A 24,698-nucleotide genomic window follows, 5' to 3' on the forward strand; every position below is an offset into this window, starting at 1 on the left:
TTTGATTAAATTATCAAAGTTTGTGTAATCAGAGGCGCACTTAGGGGGTGGGGATATGGGTGCTCGCCCCCCCCCCATTGGAAAAAATCTGGAAAAAAATTAGTCCCCTCCTGAAAGTTAGTTCCCGGGTAAGCCACTGCTTGTAATAAATAATTACTGACAAATTATTGTTGTCTGAACAGTGTGCAAGAGGGGGAGGGGCTACCCTAATCTTCAGGGTTACCCTTGCAAGATACTTCAGAAACTATAACTGTACAATAATACTTGGGTGTCTTTTTATATTCATTTACATTCAAAAGCGTACAAAGGGGTGAAGCTAAGGGCGCTCATCCCACCCCCGAATCAGTGAAATGTATGGTTTCCAAGGGGTTTTTGGGCTCAACAGATGCTGAGCCCCCCCCCCCCTCCATTAACAAATTCCTGAGTACGCCCCTTATCATTTTCTTTCTTGAATTTAAACATTTTAGTTGAATAAAAATTCAAATGAAACCAATTCATGTATTGTTAGATATACGTTGTTATAAAAGTTTGTTCCCGTGAGGTGAGGGTAATCCTAAAAAATAATCTTTCTACAGTGATAACAAGAAAATGATACGAATAAGAAGACGACATTATAGCAATATTAAAGTGTATTTGATGTTGACAAAACAAATAGTTTTACTAGAGATGGTGGTGTATTTTTTGACCTACGCAAATCCGCTATACTTCACTTCTGACCTACGACAAATCCGCTATACTACACATCCGACCTACTAGCACGTGGTTTTACAGCTACTAAATGGACTTTTGGCCGCAGTGCCCGGACCCCTAGCCTGTCCTTGCCCCAGCGCTCGGTCCCCTAGCCTGACATAGCCGCAACGCTCGGCCCAGAAATTGTCTTAACCTAACCCGTAAATAATACAAAAATAAACAGCTGGCGTAGGTCTGATATTGCAGTAGGTCGGAAAGGTAGTAGGTCAGAAGTTTTAGGGGGGATGTTGCGTATTGACGATGTAACATTACCCTATCTGACTTATTAAACAACTAATTTAGATTAATGGGTCCATTTACATTACAACAATGTTATCGACGCTCATGCCCATTAGGACTTTTCATATAGTGATAAATTGATTCAAAAAGTCTATTTCAAAGTTTTCTGGTTATCACTGTAGGACTTAACTCAACCTCATCTAAAGATGGACATTTATTTACCAATAAAGTTTATCGTTATTATTACTATTATTATTATTGATAACAAATCAAAAAAATACAAGAAATTGTTGAATTTATCTAAAACTTAATTTTCAAAAAAAATGTTTTCCTTTAATATTTCAATATTTCAAGTTAAAAAAAATCATCTTGCAGCTTTATTCTGATCCAGAACATGGAGGACTTCAATTGAACTTTTCTATCAACCTGAACAAAGTTAGGGTCATAAATATTTCCCAAGGGCCGGGGGGAATAATCATATTTTTTATCAACCCCCCCCCCCTCCCAAATAAACTTTTATAAAGGGTTTTTGGTAGTTTTTTCTGTCAAAACCCTGACATAGCTGGGGTGGGGAAAATGTGTTGCCCCCTTTTTATTTACTATTAAATAACTTAATGTTGACTGAACAATATGGTGCTTTTTTTAATTAAAGGGCTGAAAGGTTCCTGCACACTCTTTATGCGCCCCTAATTTTTCCAAGGGGGGGGACGTCCCCCTTTCCCTTCCTCTCTTCAGCTGTCTTTGCATATATTTATCTTGGATTTCAGCTTTTGTGAAAATATAATTTGGTTTAAAAAGCAAGAAGACTAACAAATATTGTAAATTTCTCGGTACCATACATCTTACCTTTATTATAACAATTTAGACGTGAATTTGAAGATTTTCGAATGGTTACTGCCTTGATCCTCCAGGCTGTCTCCTCTATAAAGATAGGATGAATTATTTTTTAATTGCTAGAAATATAAATGTATACTAAATACTGAATGACAAAAGATTGGATAATACTAAAACTGACTAGTTCATTGTATATGGCTGATTATCTTAGATACTTTTGACTATCAAGAGGAGGAATACAAACAGACAGACAAACAGACAGACAGACAAGCCAAATTTATATATAGAAACCCTGCTAATCTCTACCCTGAGCTCTATTCTTTTTTTTTTTTTTTTGGTTTAACCTAGAAAATAGGATTAAAGGGAAGGGAAATGGCGCTTGTCCAGCGTTAAATTCTGTACACACTTCAAATATTCTTTTTATATCCTCTTTATCCTTCTCAATAAATTCTCAATAATCACCAAAATCTCATTGAATTCTTAGTATTCAACACTTATGAGATCTTCTACTTTTTCCTTCTCCCCCCTCGGTGGGGGGGTAATTTGACACCCCTTTTAGTATTTTTAAGTATTAAAAAGTATTGGTCTGAGACTGTTAAATTTTTCGGACTTTTTCTAAATACTCATAGCCCTCCTTTTAGGCCTAAAACCGTGGGTTTAAACACCTACTGCCTAAGCCCCCAAGCACACTGTCTGAATGCATATGTTATGCAAACTGAAGAAAAACAGAGGAAAACTCTTAAAGTATGAGGACTCTAAGTTCAAATTAATTATTTCGCCTAAAATATTGGGATTTAATGGCTTATTTAATGATTTGACAAAGAAAGAAACAAGTTTACAGTTTACAATCATTAATATAAATTCAGATGCATAAATTCGCTACAGTTGTCTCTTAAGTCTCATCATAACTGTATATTGCAAATTTAAAATAACTTGTAATCATTTAAATAATGTTTATTGGTTTAAAAAAAGTGTAAAGTTTATTGAACTTGGTTCTCAAATTTTCTTTAGCTATATTTTGATTTTTTGTTTAACAAAGAGTATAACATTATTCTTCAATTATTTAAAAACTTTTTACCACAGCACAAAAAGTTAGGGTTACAGCAACCAATCTAATTTACTGATCGTAAAAAAGACAGATTTTCCACCCCAAAAGTATAAACAAATTTAATTTGTTTATGTCATTCAAAATTAAGCTCGAACCACAAATAGTTTATTATGAATTTTAATCAACTTTTATTCTTTCACTTAAACTGTTGACTTAGATATATATGATATAAAATATTTAGAAAATACATATATATTAATATTAAACTTATTTTTATTAAACAATAAACAATACACAAATGTACACTGCTCGACTGTATAAAGTACAAATACCGGGATTCTTATGTACTGTTTATACCTACAGTACACGCCTTCGGTTCGGTATTACTTACACACAGGTACACCCTCACACATGACGTTTCCGACCCTGCCCTGGTTAATTCCTTTACATTTTGAGAACTTTCAAATAATATATTTGTACACAGATTATCACATTTTAGAGCAAAGTCTACACTATTGAGACCAAATTCTATATTATTTTCATAAAATTTAGTATTTTTCAAATTTACGAAAACTATGTTAATTATCTCAATACCAACTATGTTAATTATCTCAATACCTTGATGATTTCTGTATTAGTGCGTGCTATTCAGAGGACTCTTAATTTGATACATGTAGAACAATTTAAATATTTTTACTATTGAGTAAAAACGATTTTTTTTAATGGCTCCAATTAATCAAAGATTTTATTAGGCAAAAATTCTGAATCTGAACAAAACTTGGAAATAAGATAGTTTATAAATATGTTATGATGTATTAGACCAGTTTCTCAAAAGAAAAACCTTTCTGTCACTAACTTAAAAAAATAAAACTTTTAAACCTTTACATTTAATGTTTAGTGTAGAACTTACAAAAAATGTTCTTATAGAGGCTAATCATAACTACAAGATCGCTACAGGCTACTTGGACTGAAATTTGTGATTTTTCCGCAACAAATATCTTAACAAACGTTGTAACAAGGGTTAGCAGAACCCTGTTTTCAATTTTCTTCTGTTTTAAAGTTCCCTTTTTAAAGGACTTTTTGTATATAAGGTCTGCATAATTTCTACATTATACTCCCAAGTCCCAAATCCTGGGATTTAAAATAAGTTTGAGATATTTGAGATCATATAGTACCAATGTTATATTTATTTCATCCTGCAATTAACCTAAAATAATTGAAACTTTGCATAGCAATGACCAAAATGCAAAGTGGACTTTAAAAGTTTAGATCACCTTATAAGTTCTTCAATTCAAGCACCCTGCTCTTAACTTTAACAAAAATACAAAACCCCAAAGAATTTAACAAAGAAATGTTAAAATAAAACTGGATTTTGGAAAACATCTTAAATGATACTGAAGACCATGTCTTGATATTTCAGGATTCTCCTCTGCAAAGGTTTCGAATGATCTTTCCTAATATCTTCAAAGGGATCTCTTTAGTTTCCTCATACTTGCTGATCATCTAATTCTTATACCTTTGCAACCTTATGGTGTAGTCCTTTGATATTTCAAACTTAAATATTCAATGTTTCAAGTATAACAAATATTTACCTTTATAAGGTTGCAAAGATAAAGGGATTAGAAAAATTCAAGTTTGAGGCAAATGTTTAGTTTAATTCAAGTTGTCCAAAAATTATTTTCAATATTGAAACTAGCACCTAAAACTGTGTAACAGCTGTTAGAATCTTTACAATAATAGATTATTTAAGATTAAGAAGAAAAAAATTTAATGAAGTGTTCGCAAAAATGAAAGAGGGATTTGATCACTACTAGTTTTACTATCTGCTACGTTGCGAACAGTCCCTTTAAGTAATACCTTATCTTTACAGTACATTGCTATAGACCAACTAAGCTCATTGAATTAAATAATGTTAATAATTTGGTTTGAAATATTTATTTAATTTTCTAATAATTTAGACAATAAATAACTTAGGCATGGTATGCTGGGGAAACAGGTTTATAAGAAGGAGCAGCAGCACCATAGGTTGGAGTACCAGAGTATGTAACATCAGCAACATATCCACTGTAAGGATCAGCAACCTTGTAGTTAACAGTCTGAAGTCTACCATCAGGAAGAGCAACAGAGTAGGATCCAGATGTAGCATATCCATCACGGTTCTCTCCAGCATTATACTTAGATCCAGAGTAATCATCAGCTACAGCATACTCATAAGCATATACAGCAGGTTCATCATAGGCAGGTTCATTGTATGCAGGGGCACCATAGGAGGGTTTAGCATGGACAACAGGAGCTTTGTATGCAGGGGCAGGGGCAACAACAACAGGGGTGTTGTAGACAGGAGCAGGAGCATATGTGGGAGCAGGAGCATAGGCGGGAGCGGGAGCGTAGGCAGGAGCAGGAGCGTAGGCTAAAGCAGGAGCATAAGCTGGAGCAGGAGCGTAGGCAGGAGCAGGAGCATAAGAAGGAGAAGATGAGTAACCAGGAACAGCAGCAGGTGCAAGGTTGGCTGCAATAGGTTTCTCTTGGTTTACATAGGAGTCAACAGCCTGAGGAGCAGCATGGGGCTGGCTTACTACAGAAGCTGTACCAGCAAAGTGGGGCTTGTGAACAGAATGGCTGACAGAGGGAGCATTTCCATGCTTGATGCTTTGATGATGGGACTGATCAGCAGTAGCAGCTGCTAGGAGAGCAAAGCAAAGGTAAGCCTAAATTAAAGAATATAAATATGTATGAATAACAAGAAATATCAGATTTATATAAAGTCAAATACAAACCTTCATATTGTTGGATGGTTGTGATCTAACTGATGAGGTTGAATTAGAGAGCAGGGTTTTTATACCTAGATACCGGGACTAGATTCACGTTCAAACCCCAGAAGTACAAGAGAGGGAGGAGGGGAAGCATTATAGGTCATTTGATCCGATGCCCCCGACGCTTGCACGCAGCACAGCTGACCAGTTGGACTGGGCGTATCCAGAACTCATGTCTAGAGAATTTACGAAGTTCAAATCTCTAATTTATGCATCCTTACATTGTAAATATTAAACTTGAACTTAACATAAATCCAGTTTTTTTTAAAATCATTTCAATGAAAAAAGAGACACAGAAAAACATCATTATATAAATATGAAAATAAAGAGAAAAAATGCGTTGGGATGTAAAAACACCAACTAAAAAATAAAGTAATAATAAAGTAATAAAGTAATAAAGTAAAATTACATTAGGACTAGACTAATTTTTCAGGATTGAGACAGTTTCGGTTTTTCGATAAAAAAAAGAATATTAAGTTGTTTTTTTTATTGGAAAAAAATCTTAATCCTGAAAGTTCAAAGATAAATAATTTCTGTTAACCCTATCCCTGCTGGGGTACTTGAAAACCAGGATATGCTGGGGGGGGGTCAATTATTGACCCCCCCCCNAAATATTCCAGGGCCCAAAAGGTTATATAGCATAAATATGTGAAGTACACCTGCAGTATGGAAACAGTACAACAAAATGGCCGTTTTACACTTTTTTTCTAGTAAATTCCTCTCTAATATACATTCTATTCTCTTTGTGTACGGTACGCCAAACGAATGATCCCCTTAATTCTATTGATTTTTTTGTAATTCAAAAATGCTTATATTTTTTAACATTTGACAAGTAACGGTTAAGTTTTCAAGTGTTCCTACTCCCAGTACTCCCCTAAAACTCAGAGGTACCGTCCTTTGTAAAGGTTAATTATGCCATTGCAGAATTTATAGATACATGTTATGGTAAAATATGCAATTTTGTCTTGTATACTCGAGTCATTATATTGCGAACTAAATTAAACTCTAAAACAATCTGCGCTATCTTCCTAAAATTCTTATATTTTAAGATTTGATTTTAATTTTTTTAATTTTCATAATTTACAGATTTCCATCATTCGCGTCTTGATTGGAATGAATAAAAAATGTCTTACATTTTCCACCATGTTTTATGTTCACTTTCAACTCCCCCCNCTCCCCCCCCTCTCAACTCACGTAAACACTGGGCACCACATTACGTACATTTACAGGGCATTTTCCACCATGTTATATGTTCACTTTCAACTCCCCCCCCTCTCAACTCACGTAAACACTGGGCACCACATTATGTACATTTTCACAGAATAACTCGTAAAATACTTTAATTTCCGATTTAAAATATTTTTGTAATTTTTGTAATTTTTTTCAAATAATTTACAAAGTTTTTCTACTAATAAATTTGACTGAACCACCCTGTAAATCTAATTTTTACTGAACCAGCCTGTAAATCTAATTTGACTAAACCAGCCTGTAAATCTAATTTGACTGAACCAGCCTGTAAATCTAATTTGACTGAACCACCCTGTAAATATAATTTTTACTGAAACACCCTAAATCTAATTTGACTGAACCAGCCTGTAAATCTAATTTTTACTGAACCAGTCTGTAAATCTAATTGTTACTGAACCAGCCTGTAAATCTTATTTGACTGAACCACCCTGTAAATCTAATTTGACTGAACCAGCCTGTAAATCTAATTTGACTGAACCACCCTGTAAATCTAATTTTTACTGAACCACCCTAAATCCAACTTTGACTGAACCACCCTGTAAATCTAATTGGACTAAACTGCACCCTGTAAATCTAATTTGACTGAACTACCCTGTAAATCTAATTTGACTGAACCAGCCTGTAAATCTAATTTGACTGAACCACCCTGTAAATCTAGAAGGAAGAGATAACAAGAATTTACAGTTTGCAGTTTCTTTATCGTAGAGTGAATATAATATCAGACTAAAATACAAATATCTTACTTCTTCTCAAATAAACACAGGAGCTGAGTTTTTGTCACAAATTCTGATTGTCTAATCCCTACATGGTGTAAACCTTTGATATTTCAAGCTATCATTATTTGATTTGAAAGAATTCATAGTTTGAAATATCAAAGGCCTCCGACATTGAGTTGCAAAGATATTGGGATAGGAAAATCAGAGTTTGCAACAAAAACTCAATTCCTTTATTATTAACTTTTTTTTACTTAAATACAAAGTTGAATTGATTTGAGATGAACATATCAGACTAGCTCTTCTAGATTTGAACACAAACATCAGACTAGCTCTCCTAGATTTGAACACAAATATCAGACTAGCTGTTTCGCTACTTAGCGAATTCCCTAAAGACCTAATGAAATCTATAAGTACCGAGTGGTATTTCTCTGGATAGGATTGTAAGGCTTCCTTCTCTCAACGCTCTCCATAACAAAAGGATGATAATAAGGTTCCGAACGTTTATTTCTCTAAGCCTTCAATCTAAATAATTTTTTATAAGCCAACAGAAAAAGCATTGAGTGATAAATCATACAAATACAGCAATAAATCCACTCAGGCATTAAAAAACTGTGGCAAGGAACCCATACATTACATCATACAATATCAACCATAACCGAACATAAATAAACAATATTCATATAAATATAATCATAATTACCGCAGTGGTCCTAGAATATTCACACGGTTTTAATAATCGACGAACATTACATGAAATACAACTGTATACTGAAGTAGAAACTGCTCGCTCCTACGCAGGGAACTTGCGCATGCGTAGTCGGACGGTAAACAGCTTCTAAAACTAGTTCTTTACAATACGTTCTGTACAGATCCTCAGGGGGAACTCAGAGAATCACAGGGGTATCACATAGACTTTATGAACGCAGCGTAGCTCGCGTAACACTAGCTCTTCTAGATTTGAACACAAACATCAGACTAGCTCTCCTATATTTGAACACAAATATCAGACTAGCTCTTCTAGATTTGAACACAAACATCAGACTAGCTCTCCTAGATTTAAACACAAACATCAGACTAGCACTTCTAAATTTGAACATAAATATCAAGAATAGCTATCTCCTGATTTGAACACAAATATCAGACTTGCTCTTTTAGATTTGAACACAAATATCAGACTTGCTCTTCTAGACTTGAACACAAATATGAGACTTCCTCTTCTAGATTTGAACACAAACATCAGACTTGCTCTTCTAGAATGGAACACAAATATCAGACTTGCTCTTCTAGACTTAAACATAAATATCAGACTTGCTCTTCTAGATTTGAACACAAACATCAGACTATCTCTTCTAGATTTGAACACAAATATCCTTCTGATTTGAACACAAATATCAGACTAGCTCTTCTAGATTTGAACACAAAAAAAAGACTTTCTCTTAACTGAAGTACAAATATCAGACTAAAATGTCGGCGAAAGAAGTTACTTACCAAGTGCTCAAAAAGGTATTTCAAATTCAAAGTTGTTTTTAACCTCTGTGTTGAGTATATCCTGAGAGGCTGAGAAGGTTATCTTCTCTGTATCCTGCATTTAGGTTGATGAGATCCTAAGAATTTGTATCCCCTCTGTATCCTGTATCTAGTATATCCTGAGAAATGTATCCCCTCTGTATCCTGTTTCCAGTTTATCCTGAGAAGTACATCTCCTTTTTATCCTGTATTTAGGATCGGGATATCTTAAGAAATATACCCCTCTGTATCTTGTATCTAGGTTGAGGATATCCCTAAAAGTGTATCATATCTGTATCTTGTATCTAGGAAAATGATATTCTAAGAAATGTATCCACTCTGTATCCTGTATCTAGGTTGAGGATGTCCAGAGAAGTGTATCCCCTCTGTATCCTGTATCTAGGTTGAGTATATTCTTAGAAGTATATCCCCTCTATATCCTGTATCTAGTATATCCTGAGAAGTATATCTCCTCTGTATCCTGTATCTAGAAAATGATATTCTGAGAAATGTATCCACTCTATATCTAGGTTGAGGATATGCTAAGAAGTGTATCCCCTCTGTATCTAGTATCTGGTACTGGGATATCAGTTTTACTTGTAAACTATTGTATCAGGTATTTCAATCTATATATAAATTTGGCTTGTCTGTTTGTTTGTTTGTTTGTATCCAATAAACGTCAAAACGGCTGAACCGATCGGGCCCAAACTTTTTTGTGGGACATCACGTGACCACAGGGAAGGTTTATGAATGATAAAAATTAAAAAAATGTGTTTTAAAGGTTTTTAATTTTGTAAAAAAATTTAAATTCTCGAAAATCCACGAATTTTTTTAAAAATCCTCAAAAATTTTTTCTTCTTTGTTTTAAAATGTAAACAAAAAAAACATGTTCACAATTTAAATAGATGATGGGCGCGAAGCGCCCTTAAAGCCTAGAAAGAAGGGCGCGAAGCGCCTTGAATTTCTAGTGTTATAGATTTGTTTTGGTTAGTTAATAATTAGAGTTTATCTATATAATAAAACAAGACATTCTTATACTTATGTTGTGCATAGCCGGCCAAATAGCTGGACCGACTGGGCTGAATTTTTTTGTGGACACTCATGGGTGACCGGGGGGTGTTAAAGGCTAACCCACATGAATTTTTTTTCATTCTTTTTTCCACGGGCAATATAAGATAAATTCTCGAATTAAAGGATAAAATAGAGGATAAAAATACTTAAATTTTTATTTTAGGCCTTAAAGAAGAATTTTCTGTTCAAGAATTACTTAAGAAAATGTCGTATTTAGGGTTGGGTGCGCCATTGACGAGGAACCATTTTTCAACTGATGAATAGGATTTATCGAAACCAACTTTCCACGAAATTGAAGAGCGCATTGAGAATAATCATAGATTCACGAACGGTTGTTTCTGGGTAAAACTAAACGTTCTTCCCTGGTTGACAATGCCAATATTGAGTACCAAGAATGTGTTCTAAAATTCGGAATTTTTTTCCAATTTTCTTTTCTAAAATGTTCTTTTTTTCCACGGGCATATGTTTTTTTATTATTGATATTTTTAGGAATTTCAGTTTGGGAAAATTGATGAAATTAACAAGGTAAAATTATACTTTCTTAATAACTTCTGACAGCCTACAAGGTTGTTAGTAGGAAAAATAAAAGAAATTTATCTCATAATCTTGACAACGTACAGAAATATCATTTTGATGGAACTTGAGCGTATTTCATGTTGACCCGCCAATCACTTGACAACTGCACTCTTTTTCTATAACATGAATAATGCGGATACATAGAATGTTCTATTTCTAGTTAAAGACCTATATCTGCACAAGAGAAATGTCTATATCTTAAAAACTGTATTACTGTATATATCTTATCTAGAAAACTGTATTATTGCATATCTTATCTAGAAAACTGTATTTTTGTATATCTTATCTAGAAAACTGTATTATTGTATATCTTATCTAGAAAACTGTATTATTTTATATCTTATCTAGAAAACTGTATTTTTATATATCTAATCTAAAAAACTGTATTATTGTATATCTTATCTAGAAAACTGTATTATTATATATCTAATCTAGAAAACTGTATCATTGTATAGCTTATCTAGAAAACTGTATTAATGTATATCTTATCTAGAAAACTGTTTATTTATATATCTAATCTAGAAAACTGTATTATTTATATCTTATCTAGAAAACTGTATTATTGTATATCTAATCTAGAAAACTGTATTATTGTATATCTTATCTAGAAAACTGTATTATTGTATATCTTATCTAGAAAACTGTACATCAGGATGCTTATCCTTAGAAAGCCATTTTTATATATACACAGCTATGTATCTAGAAATCTGTATATCTATAAAGCTGTATATCTTTAGAACTGTATATCTAAAAAGCTATATATCTAGAAAGCTATATATCTAAAAAGCAGTATATCTAGAAAGCTACCAGGTATCAGAGGACTGGTATATATCTAGAAAGCTATATATCTAGAAAGCTATATATCTAGAAAGCTACCAGGTATCAGAGGACTGGTGGATCAAGAATTGGAAAAGAATTTAACTTCTTTAAGGATTGATGTAGAGGCCCAGGTACAGGGTTACCCAGATATAATCAGACTTTAGAGACGACTGTACGGAATATAATAAGACTTTAGAGACGACTGTATGGAATATAATAAGACTTTAGAGACGACTGTACGGAATATAATAAGACTTTAGAGACGATTGTTCGGAATATAATAAGACTTTAGAGACGACTGAACGGAATATTCTTTTTTCTTAAATTCTTGGCTTCCTGAAACTGTAAACCGTTTAGCGTTTAGTACATCATCTAACAACTATATGAAAGTCAGAATACATGCAGAAAGCCTTCAGATTACTGTAATTATATCATCGTCATCAAAATGTCTGCCTTTCTGTTAATTGTCGTTTTCCCTTGTTTTAATTAAGAAAAATCGTTTTTAACTTTGTATTTTAACATTTTTTATTTATCATTTTTAGACATTGTACAGTTAAACCCTAAATAAGCCATACATCGAAAGAATTCATCAAATGTCGTAGTCATCACTTTCTGATAATGGAATGTTGCAGTTCTTTAGTTTTTAATTAAATGATTATATGGAGCTCTTTAAAACTGTTCCCGCATATTCATGGCTATTTATTTATTTTCGCAAATATTGAGATTTACGTTACAAAAGTATTAAACCAATTGAAAAATTGTCAAGACGGCATTTTATAAATTCTTTCGATGTATGGCTCATTTAGAGTTTAACTGTATATTAGTAAAAAATTACAAAAAATCATACAAAATGTTTATTTAAGCTCAAAGGCAAAAAGTATATAACTAAACTACCAGACAAAGGCTGGAAAGAAGAGGAGATTTTAGACGAAATCCAGGTAAAACGAATTTCAAAGAATAATGTTTTATTCTTATTCAATGAGATTTTTTTATTATTTGCATAGGATTTGTTGGATCTTGCAGACTTCAAGGTGGAGACTGGTGCACTCTCAGGTCTATTTTATATCTTTTTATCTCAAGGTGGAGACTGGTGCACTCTCAGGTCTATTTTATATCTTTTTATCTCTAGGTGGAGACTGGTACACTCTCAGGTCTATTTTATATCTTTTTATCTCAAGGTGGAGACTGGTGCACTCTCAGGTCTATTTTATATCTTTTTATCTCTAGGTGGAGACTGGTACACTCTCAGGTCTATTTTATATCTTATTATCTCAAGGTGGAGACTGTGCACTCTCAGGTCTATTTTATATCTTGTTATAAAAAAAATCTAATGAATTTTAGTCACTTTTAACCACTGGTGCAGTGGGAGGAACCTGTTTTTCTAAACCAAATTTAGACAATTCAAATATTTTTTTATACCTCTCATTCCGGTTCAACGTACTGGGTCGATTTGTATGCTGTCATCCTACCATAGAGCAAGAATACGTACAGTACACAAGCAAACTATGTAAGGCAAACCGGAACGGTACACCAAATGAATCCCCCCCCCTCCTTCTAGACAAATTCTAGTGATCAGAGGGTGAAAAATTTTACTATTTGTCTCAACATTTTCCACAAAAAAAACAAAACATTTTAAATTCGAAATTCTAAACAATTATACAAATAAAACTGAATCTTAAGTTTCTTTGTTTTTCTAAAAATACGCTTTTCATTCATTTATTCAATTCAAATGTTGTATATGCATGCACAAATGCAATGAGGCGTACGTTAGCTAAAGCTTTTACTTTTTAGGTCTCTTATATTTGCCGTGTTTAAAGAACAAGATATTTGTTGTTCAGAGGCCGAATTTAAAGAATTTGAGCCGAAGCTTAAATTTAAGCCGCGGCTCAAATATGGTTGACTCCATCTAAACTGGTATTCATTGTTTCAAGATTTAAGCCGGCGCTCAGTTGAATCCGGTTTTTGGCGGATTTAAGACTCGGCTCGAATTCATTAAATTCGGACACTGTATATATTTTTTTCTTTTTTTAAGGAACCTGTCATAAGCCTGAGGAGAGCATTGTAAGGTAAGCTCTTATACTATAATTTCAGAAGACGACATTCCTCACGTTCACTCAAAAAATGATCTTGACATTTTAAAATTTTATGAGTGTTGCATAACATCATACACAGTTAGAAATAGAATCAAGTTCTCGTTAACTAGACCTTTATCTTGTCCAAGTTAAAACTAACCAAAAGGTCAATTGGTGTTTCATACTCATTTTGTACTCTTAGCGCAACTTAGACAATTGCACCTCTTTCTAGCTTCCTTCTTCTTATTCGAATTCTAACTGGTTCTCTTTTTTGCAACTGTCTTTTGAAATAAATACTTGTTGAGCTTGGGGGAAGGGGTATAGGAGACAAAGTTATGGAAATCAGACCACAAACAAATATTATAAACCTTTTTTAAGACACTTGAGCTTTCTGGTCCTCACTTTACAGATTTATTCCACAGTCTGGTCCTCACTTAAACAATTTATCATGCAAATCCAAGGCAGACATCAATTGTCCTCAAAAATATCTTTTACTAAATATTTGCATATTTTCCTCTTTCCTCGTGGGCATATCAAGAGTTAATATTTTATCTCTAAAAACAGGGTGACCCACAATGGTGAGACTATAAAACAGGGTGACCCACAAATGGTGAAACTATAATGACGACCTGAAACTCATGACATATGACAGTATTATGGTTGACTTAAATCTTATGCCTTAGATATTAATGTCTTATTTAATGAAGAAAACAAGTTTACAATTGCAGAAAATCAAACATATAAGAAAAACAAACAGTAAAAATTCCGTACAGTCGTCTCTGAGTCGTGTGTGTGACCCTTTATTATGTTTAACTTTTTTATTGGTTCTGGTTTAATGTCAATGTTCAGGTTTTAATATCGTTAGAATTGAAGGGGATAACATAACCCCAAACCAAAGTAAAATATTTGCAAAACAAATATGGAGTTCTTAATATCTGCAGATTTGTCATCAATACATAGCTCACAAACTTTGATGATTTAGTAGCGTTAAAAATATTTTACAGGGTAATCCAATAAACATGGGAATTTAGTGACGAATTTAAGATCGTCTTTGTTAAGAATTAGCATTAAGGAATACCTGATTTCAAACGCCATAATATTATTATGTCTGCTAGAGTTTATTTTATGAAAACGGTAAATGGCTGTAAAGATGTGTCAATAATGTCTCGACAAGATGAACGCTGAACCGTGAAGAAGGACAAGATTACTCTGTTATATTCTGTAATTTTCTTGTTTTACTTAAAAAAACAATTTCGAAATCGTCACTCAATTTCCATGTTTATTGGGACACCACGTATATTCTACTATTTTGATTCAGAGTTATAACACGTGCGTACAGTGCAACTGCGTATACCAATCCTCTCAATCCTGACGCATATCCGGGAATTAGGAATAAAACATCAATTCATTCAAAAATTTATTTTTACATTAATAATCAGAAAACTGTAGAATAGGAAGACGACATTACACCAATAATGAAGTTAATTTGAATTGGTTATAAAGCAAATAGCTTTACTAATAAGTTATTAAACACTTATTGCGTAAAATGGGTCTGTTTACACTGCACAATTGTTGTGCCTTATGTTGATTGGACTATTTAAAGTCATAACTTGAGTCTAAAAGTCGACTTCTTCTCCTGGTTTCCTAGTTATCATTTTTTTTTTCTTTGCGTAAATTGTTTAAAAAAATATTCACCCAATATATTTGAGCGACATTATCCAACATATAAAATGTTTAACTAATTAAGTTTAGTTGATTTTAACCAAGATGAAGTTTTTTCTTATTGATTTTTAACTTTAGAAAGATGGAGGCAGAGGTAACTTTAAATATAAATACATTTCAAATTTAAAAAAATTGAAATTGAAAACAATCATGTCACATGTTTTCTGATAAGCTCTGTATATTTCGGTATTGTATAATTTATGATTAATTACACAGATCTAATTTTAATAATAACGAAATATTAACACTACAACTGTATGCAAATAACGTTAAAAAAAACACGAAATATTAACAGTCGGAATAGTGGTCGTTTTCATTCTGCCTTTTAAATATGATTCCCATTAAAGGGACTAATAAGCATAATGTCAAGTGACCCTCCATGCAAAGATGGCAATGCTGCAATTTACAACGGAATCTTGGCCTTAATATCTTAGTCTAATCAAAAATGTGGAAGATACCGTCGTTTTTCTGACTTTGATCATTTCTCCGTTGCTTCTTATGAGCAAGATCTGTCGTACGGTGAAACCCTTAATAACGAATACATCGAAAGAGTTCATCAAATGTCGTATTCTTCACTTTCTGATAATGGAATGTTGCAGATATTTAGTTTTTTAATTAAATGATTATATGGAACTCTTTAAAACTCTTCCCGCATATTCACGGCTAATTTAATTTATTTTCGCAAATACTGAAATTTACGTAATATAGTATAAAACTCATTGAAAAATTGTCAAGACGACATTTGATAAATTCTTCCGATGTATTCGTTATTAAGGGTTTCACTGTATTTGCAGAGAACCCGCAAATAGAAACAAACAGTTTAAAGAAACAAAAGCATGGATATCTAATTCATACTTAATCAGACAACACTTTAAGGGTACCAATGCATTGTAAACCGGGAAAATTGCCATCTGCGCATGGAGTGTCAATTGAAAATTGAAATTACACTTACAGTCCATTTCATCATTTTGTAATTTATCCCTGCATATGTTTCCTGATATCTGTATGAATATCAGGGAAAAAATATGTATTTAAAAAATTAGAAGCTACTAGCCATGCATTACCAATAAAAAGAAAAAATATAGACAAGAAACAATCTGGCTTAATTTTGGAGAACATTGTGTGTTACAAGGTTGTTCGTATGACAGGAGAACTATTCCATGGAGGGGAAGATATGGTTGGAACTATGACTTCAGGGAATTATAAATCAATTAATCAAGCTACACGGGGCGTATACAGGTTTTAATTTGTGGAAGGGGGGGGAGTAATCAATTCTTTAGGTTCTATAAAGGATTAAAATGGCAACTTTCCTTATTATAACGTAAGGTCCTTGATAAGCCAAGTATTAATGAGGTTTTACAACGAAAACAACTTAAAGACGTGTATACAAAGTCGTCTTCCATATTTTCAGTTTTCATATTTTCAAGATTTTAAAAAAGACATAAAATGTGACTTTTTAACAACGCTGATGTTCAAATAAATGGTTACCCATAAAGGATGATACTATAATGACAACCTGAAACACTTTGAGTTGAAAATTGTTGTTGGTGTCATGCCTTAAATAAATTTGACTTAGAAAGAACCAAGTTTTATAGCTGCAGAGAACCATGAATGTAAGAATAAAAACTGAATAAATTCCGTACAGTCGTCTCTGAAGTCTCATATTTTGCGGTAACCGTGTATAATAGAATAATGAAATAAGTTCACAAAAAAAGGCTCTTATTTCATTTTAAGACCCATGAATCTTTTCTTCGGTTTATAGATTAATTGATTGATTGATTTAAAATTCCTGCAGGAGGAACTGAATCAATAATTCTTGCTGTGCTAGCGTACAGGGGGTATGCCAGGTATACCTCCACAAAAAAATACCCCCCACAAAAAAATCCTATTTGATAAAAATAAAAAAAAAACATTTAAAAGACAACATTTTTTGTTTTGAAAGTAATAAAATTTGGTTTATTTGTATATTGTATATTGTATATTGTAATTGTTTAGATAAATATTAAATACTAGGTTTTCAGAGCGCTGCGTTTTCTCTTTCTTTGTATACATAGTGTAATAAAAACGAAAAAAAATTTCTTGGATTTTCTAAATTTAATACTAATCGAATTTTGTTGGAGGCAAAATTTAACATTTCGATCATCTTAAGCCTTCCCAAGGGAATGTTAGGCACCACACAAAATTTGGGCCCGATCGGTTCAGTTTGGATACAAATGGACAGACAAACAGACAGACAAGCAAAGTATATATATAGAAGCATGATAAAGTTTGTTGATTTAGTTCCTCGTAAATCGTTGTAATCATGAAAAAAAATTGACAATTGACACAAAGGACAGAATGATTTTTGAAAAGGAGAATTAATTATAAATTATCATTTGCTAAACTTTTAATAAATATGTTTAAGAGACATATTTATTATATAAATCTAGAGAACGTAAAGGGATAGATAAACCAAACCTTGTGATTCCTCAGACTGGCCATGTTGGATTTGACAAGGTGACATAGAGTAATAAAACGAAGAGGTGACGCTTAGCTCAGATGTACACAACCGACCTGTCTATTAATTAATTAATAACGGCGGGGTCAAAGTCTGAATAATATTGGGTATAGTACCGAGCGAAACGTAGTGAGCGAGGTGGGGGTGCAGGGGGGCGTAGTCCCCGCAAATTTTTTTAAAGAAATTTAAGCATTAAAAGTGAGTATTTTAAGTGCTCAAAACAGAAAATTACTCTTACATTATGTAAAAATATTTTTCTACCTTAGAGCTCCACTTACAATTTTTTCACTCGATATATTACTTTATAAAAAATATATTTCCATTTCCATGGGCATTACATAATTTCTAATTACAATTTTACATATTGTTTAAGATTAAGATATTAACCGCAAAATCTTGTTAAGGGTGTTTTTTCATGTCACTAATTAAGTTACAAGTTCCCCCAAAGGATGCGATTTCAAGATTGTAGAGTTTTAATCTGTTCTTAACTCCTATTCTTTGTGGTTTACCCTGTAGGTTTAAATATAGCGATGGGCAATTGCTAGATTTGTTTTACAGAAACTTTTAATACTTATGGACTTCTTAAAGATTTACGGTTTCAACGATTTGAAATTGTCTTCTGCAGAAGTTTACTATTATCAAACATGCAATTTTGTTATCCTAGGTGAAAACATAAGGCAAAAACAAACTATAAACAATCGTTTAAAAACCCAAAAACTATCGTTTTTGCCTTGTATTTTCTTCGAGTGTAACAAATTTGTATGTTTGGTAAACTTCTACAGAATAACGTTTTAAAATGTCGAAACCTTCTCATTTTGCCGTAATACCTTTTAAAAGTCTAAAAACATTAAAGGTTTTTGCAAAATGAATCTGGATTGCCCATCCCTATTAAAATTTAAAAAAAAAAAATTATTTATATGTAAACCACTAAAAATGAGGATTAAAAGTAAAATTTTGTATAAAAGTTGTATAAAGATATAAGATTTAATCTTCCAGATTAAAGAAAGCCTGTCAACTTTGTTATGCATTTTTACAATTTTTTTTTTGTTAAAAATGAAGATAAATGAACCCTAAACCTATTGAATATATTTAATTCAATTTTACGGGGATTTTTGTCTATAAAAGCTTTTAACACTTTTGTGGGTTTTATGGTTTCTAAGATGTCTCTATGAATGTTCATTATAGGGCCAGATCATTAAATCTGTTACGTTCATTCTGGCTTTTTGCTAAAGCATATTTAAGTATCTGCTGGAAAACAAGTTACAGTAAACTTTTAGATTAGTCTCCAGAAAAAGGGGGGTCAAAAGATACTCTTAGCCCCCATTTTTTCAAAAGGGGGGGTCGACCACTGGACCCCCCCCCCCAGGATCCGCGTCTGGTCCCTTGGGACAGTAATGTAAAATAGCCATCAGTTCTGCGAAATTTTCGGGAAAGATTTCGCGCATTTTCATCTCAAAAGACGTTAAAATTGTGTACAACTACTTTTTCGGGAAATTAAAAATTTTACTTAACCACAGGTTCCAAAGACCAATTTTCTCTAAAGTAAAATTCCCTTAACTTTCCTGTAAAATAGTTGTAAATAATTATTACGTTTTCATAAATTCTTATCTATACAAAGTAAACATAAATTAAAGCATATAATAAAAACGAAAATAAAGAAAGTATTATCTTTATCAAACAAAAAGATTATACAAAAGATTTTGCTGATCTATTTGTTTATAATTTCTTACGACTTGTTTCTAACAGTGTGTTATTATGTTCTTAAAAAATCACGTGTCGCAGGCTGGTCATCTGCTCGGTGTGGAGGTCAGGCATGTTCCGGTCAATCCGGTCACCTTTAAACCAGACATTAAAGAGTTTAGAAAGTATATAGACAGGTAATACAGACGGTAATATATAATCAAGGATGATTTAAGAAGATTAGTTAGTATTTGATCTGAAGTTTCAACTAATGTTTGGAGTACCGTTAAAGTGGAACCTTTGATCTCGATACCCAATGTGGGTACTTTTAAATCGAGGTTTAATGCTTCATCCCTCAACTGACCACCAATTGGCATCAAATTAATCCACATATGCAAATGCATAAGATGGAGATCAATGCTTGATCCCAAGATTAACACCAAAAAAGTTCTAACTTCTGAAATAGTTCAGGGACCGAATCTTATAAATTGAAGCGGTGGTTTAAATTTGAACTGGCAGATGGAAGTTTAGCGACATAGCTCAAATTCATTAGATTTGGTCCCAGTTTAACATGTTTATATTTATAATTTTACCAAATAAAGTTATAATTTTTTCTAAATTTGATAATTTGGTCTAGGAACACTGTAATGCTGGTAGGATCTGCACCCCAGTATCCTCATGGTATCCTAGATCCTATCCTAGAGCTAGGAGAGCTGGGTCTAGAACTAGATATTCCGCTTCATGTTGATGCATGTCTTGGAGGTAGTTCTCATTATTCGATCTATCTATTAATTTGTTAAAAGTCATGATGGGAACATTTTAATGTCAATTAAAAATAAAGGTTTAAATTCAATGTCTAAAAGCATGGTTAAATTTTAATGATGAAGGCAAAATGTTAGGGTTAATTATGAAGGTTAAAGGTCAAGGTTTATGGTAAAGGTTAACAATCAAGGTTAATGATCAAGGTTAACGGTTAAGGTTAACGGTTAAGGTTAACAATCAAGGTTAACGATCAAGGTTAACGGTTAGTGTTAACAATCAAGGCTAATGGTTAAGATTAACGATCAAGGTTAATGATCAATGGTTGTTTTCGTTTTTAGTGGTTGACCCTAATTGAGTTAACATTAATGAACATAATTGTTAATAATATGCGAACATCAAATTCACTTATGTCTTGGGATAGTAAGGGAGCTGATTGAAAATCAAAATTAATATTTGTATGAGGAAAAAGGACATAAGATCAAGTTCAAATTTAACCTATTTTATTTTTTAGGTTTTCTGATTGTATTTGCAGCAGATGTTGGTTTAGAACTGGAGCCATTTGATTTCTCCGCTCCTGGAGTAACAAGTATCTCTGCAGATACTCATAAGTTTGGATATGCTCCCAAGGTATTTGTATCTACTCCTGGAGTAACAAGTATCTCTGCAGATACTCATAAGTTTGGATATGCTCCCAAGGTATTTGTATCTACTCCTGGAGTAACAAGTATCTCTGCAGTTACTCATAAGTTTCGATATGCTCCCAAGGTATTTGTCTCTGCTCCTGGAGTAACAAGTATCTCTGCAGATACTCAAAAGTTTGGATATGCTCCCAAGGTATTTTTCTCTGCTCCTGGAGTAAAAAGTACAGTGAAACCCTTAATAAAAAATACATTGGAAGAATTTATCAAATGTCGTCTTGACAACTTTTCAATGAGTTTTACACTATATTACGTAAATTTCAGTATTTGCGAGCTATGAATATGCGGGAACAGTTTTAAAGAGCTCCATATAATCATTTAATTAAAAAAACTAAAAATCTGCAACATTCCAATATCAGAAAGTGAAGAATACGACATTTGATGAACTCTTTCGATGTATTCGTTATTAAGGGTTTCACTGTATCTCTGCAGATATTCATAAGTTTGAATATACTCCCAAGGTATTTTTCTCTGCTTCTGGAGTTACAGCACTTCTGCAGATACTCATAACAAGATATGATCCCAAGGTATTTGTCTCTGCTCCTGGAGTTACAGCCACTCTGCAGATACTCATAAGTTTGGATATACTCCCAAGATATTTGTCTCTGCGCCTGGAGTTACTTAAATGAATCTCTGCAGATTAGCTCCTGGATTACACTTGTGTCTCTGCCTATACTCATAAGTTTGGAAAGACCCAAAATGTATTTGTCTCTGCTCCAATAGCTACAAGTATCTCTGCAGATACTCATAAGTTTGGACATGATTATGCTCCCAAGGTATTTGTCTCTGCTCCTGGAGTTTTCTCCAGTTAAAAATAAAACTAGCGCAGATTTTTCCATATAAAGAAACCTCAGACCAACAGCTTACTGTTTCAAAAAGATTAACGAACATTTTAAAATGTTTTTAGAAATTTTGAACAAATGATAATAAAATGTGAAAATTAAAAATTTGAAAAATCCGGGAAATTGATTTTCGACTTACACCACAAGAAGTGATTGTAACATAAAAAGTTTGAGGCATAGGAATAAAAAATGTACAACTTTCAATAACTGAACTATAAAGCTTTCTAATGACACCTTAATTGTGAACAACAATTGCCCCCCAGCACCCAATCCCCCTGCTTTACAGTTTTTTGGGGGACACTCTTTATAATCTTACTAAAATATGTTAGATTGGTTCTGATAAAAAAAGATAATTTGTTTAATAATTAAATTTGTTTTCTGTTGTTTACATTCATCTTCTAATGTTTAGGGTAGCAGTGTGATCATGTACAGTTCAAAGGAATATATTCACTTCCAGGGATTAGTCCAAAAATGTTGAGGTTTTGAAAAAACATATTTTAAATAAAATCTTTTAACAATTTTTTATTTGTTAAAGATTCAATATCATATCATTATCCCTGTAGGATTCAAATCTCAAAGAAAGCATTTTTGGAAATATTTTGTTGCAGTACTATATCCAACCAGATTGGTCCGGGGGAATATTTGTTTCCCCAACTCTGGCAGGATCTAGATCAGGGGGAATTATTGCTGCAACATGGGCAGCTCTTATGCATCATGGGCAGGTAGGATTTCAAGATCAGGATCAAGATCAGGATCAAGATCAGGATCAAGATCAGGATCAAGATCAGGATCAAGATCAGGATCAAGATCAGGATCATTATGATGATAATAATTATAATAATAATAATAATAATAATAATATTAATAATAATAATAATAATGATAAGAACAATGTATATGTAGAGTTCTGGATGGTTAATATCTTGTATGCAGTATCCTACAGCTGTACATCTTTATGTAGTTCCAAGTCATACTAAACCAGGCAAATATACAAAATAACAGAAAATATATTATTTTCCATGATGTCCGGATTTTGCATAGTGTACAGTGATAACCAGAAAACTTTAGAACATGAAGACGACATTTAAGCAATAATTAATTGTATTTGATGTGGTTAAGAAGTAATTTTTTACTAGTACCTTGTTTAATAAGTTATTAAGTGAATTGTGGCCTTTTCACATCGCACAGTTGTGGTGTCTCATATTCATTGCAGTCATAGATTGAGATTAAAAGTTGTCTTCCTACTTTAGAGTTTTCTGGTTATTTCTGTAATAAAACCAAACTTAAATATATTGATCTTCGCAGCCCGGAACTTCTGAATGTTTAAAAAACGGGGAAAAAATGATTCTCTTCTCTATCCAGGGGTTGCTGAGAAGTTTATCTCTGATCTAAAAACCTGTGTGAGAAAGGTTCAGGAGAACCCAGATAGGTGAGGATATTTCACTGCAAACTAGCCAGGAGGTCAAATTGTATTGACATTACTGGTACAACTTCGTGACCTCGTTGCTCCTCTTGTTCTGATTTCAGTCAAAATTGTAAGAAAAGCAAATTAATTTTAATACATTTTGTGAATTCAAGACATGTTCTTCTCAATAACTCTTCAAGAAGAGAGATTATGACAAAAAACATTTAATATTTTAATCCTACGTGCATTTCACCTTAGTTTTAGGTGATCTAATTGTAAGGTCATTGTAAGAAAATTCTTCTATAGGTTGACCGGGCGCGCTGCAGTTTATGGGATGGCGCAGAAGATACCTGACCGATCTCTGGTCGCTGATCTTGGAGCTAACTTCTTAGATATTCTCTACTCTACTAAACCAGGAGTATAGAAGGATCTAGAAGCTAACTTCCTAGATATTCTCTACTCTACTAACTAGGAGTATAGAAGAATTCAGGAGCTAAGTTCCATGATATTCTCTACTCTACTAAACCAGGAGTATAGAAGGATCTAGGAGCTAACTTCTTAGATATTCTCTACTCTACTAAACCAGGAGTATAGAAGGATCTAGAAGCTAGGTTCCATGATATTCTCTACTCTACTAAACCAGGAGTATAGAAGGATCTTGGAGCTAACTTCTTAGATATTCTTTACTCTACTAAACCAGGAGTATAGAAGAATCTAGGAGCTAACTTCCTAGATATTCTCTACTCTACTAAACTAGGAGTATAGAAGGATCTTGGAGCTAACTTCCTAGATATTCTCTACTCTACTAAACTAGAAATATAAAGAAGAGTTACATCATAAAAAATGCATTTGATGCTAAATACTTAATCGGAAAGATATTTGATATTGTAAGTTTTGACATTTCTTTCTGAGTTGTTTTATTATTTTTTGTTGTTGTAAAATATTTAAATGAATTGTACAGTAAGTTAGAGAAAAAACCACAGATAAATAAATATTAGAAATTTTTTAATGCGTAAAATAATGAATAGTAAAGCATGGTTGAACCCCTTATCTGGCACAAAATAATAAGTGGTTCAGCCACGTTTACGCTCATACTCTCTTTTTAGCAATACATGGGTAAATTGGATTTTTTATTTGCAATACCTAATACTTTTACAGGGGGAGGAAATTGTATTATTCTGCACTATTCTTAAGGGATAAAAAATTATTTATTTTACCCCCCCCCCCCCGGCCCCCTGAGTTTTTTAAATGATTTTTTTTATGTTTTTGGGTTACATATGATCCGGAAAGAGTGAAATCGGGGAAAGAGTGGGAATTGGTGACTGCATTGTTTTGTAGATTAGATTACTTGTTTTCTAAGAATAAATTTATAAATGTCGGCAATGTGATCTTTCTGCTCATTGAATTTAAACACAAAAGC

The 24,698-nt window shown here is 32.9% G+C and overlaps 2 protein-coding genes across 2 annotated transcripts; one reads left to right on the forward strand and one right to left on the reverse strand.

Moving 5' to 3' along the window:
* Positions 1–4,769: 4,769 nt before the first annotated feature.
* LOC111704429 (cuticle protein 18.6) lies at positions 4,770–8,147 on the reverse strand. The gene is made up of 3 exons (XM_023476669.1): positions 8,043–8,147; positions 5,629–5,840; positions 4,770–5,559 (listed from the first exon to the last, which is right to left on the reverse strand). The coding sequence occupies exons 2-3, from the start codon at positions 5,632–5,634 to the stop codon at positions 4,822–4,824; spliced, it is 744 nt and encodes a 247-aa protein (XP_023332437.1). The 5' UTR covers positions 5,635–5,840; positions 8,043–8,147; the 3' UTR covers positions 4,770–4,821.
* Positions 8,148–9,055: 908 nt separating this feature from the next.
* Positions 9,056–24,277, forward strand: LOC111704349 (sphingosine-1-phosphate lyase). The gene is made up of 20 exons (XM_023476575.1): positions 9,056–9,131; positions 9,665–9,750; positions 10,695–10,730; positions 11,650–11,731; positions 12,464–12,538; positions 12,605–12,800; positions 13,633–13,666; positions 14,991–15,062; positions 15,473–15,488; positions 16,527–16,590; positions 17,190–17,241; positions 17,824–17,890; positions 19,674–19,768; positions 20,209–20,333; positions 20,845–21,167; positions 22,283–22,330; positions 22,482–22,625; positions 22,777–22,855; positions 23,236–23,302; positions 23,585–24,277. The coding sequence occupies exons 1-20, from the start codon at positions 9,093–9,095 to the stop codon at positions 23,700–23,702; spliced, it is 1,818 nt and encodes a 605-aa protein (XP_023332343.1). The 5' UTR covers positions 9,056–9,092; the 3' UTR covers positions 23,703–24,277.
* The last annotated feature ends 421 nt before the right edge of the window (positions 24,278–24,698 follow it).

This window comes from Eurytemora carolleeae, unplaced genomic scaffold (assembly GCF_000591075.1).
Source record: "Eurytemora carolleeae unplaced genomic scaffold, Eaff_2.0 scaffold127, whole genome shotgun sequence".
NCBI lineage: Eukaryota > Metazoa > Arthropoda > Copepoda > Calanoida > Temoridae > Eurytemora > Eurytemora carolleeae.

Coding starts and splice junctions, on each gene's coding strand:
- LOC111704349 (XM_023476575.1), top strand. CDS start 9,093: ATGTCGGCGAAAGAAGTTACTTACCAAGTGCTCAAAAAG. Junction 17,242..17,823: donor GCGTACAGGGGGTATGCCAG/GTATACCTCCAC, acceptor ATATAAATCTAG/AGAACGTAAAGGGATAGATA. Junction 22,331..22,481: donor AGGAATATATTCACTTCCAG/GGATTAGTCCAA, acceptor ATTTTGTTGCAG/TACTATATCCAACCAGATTG.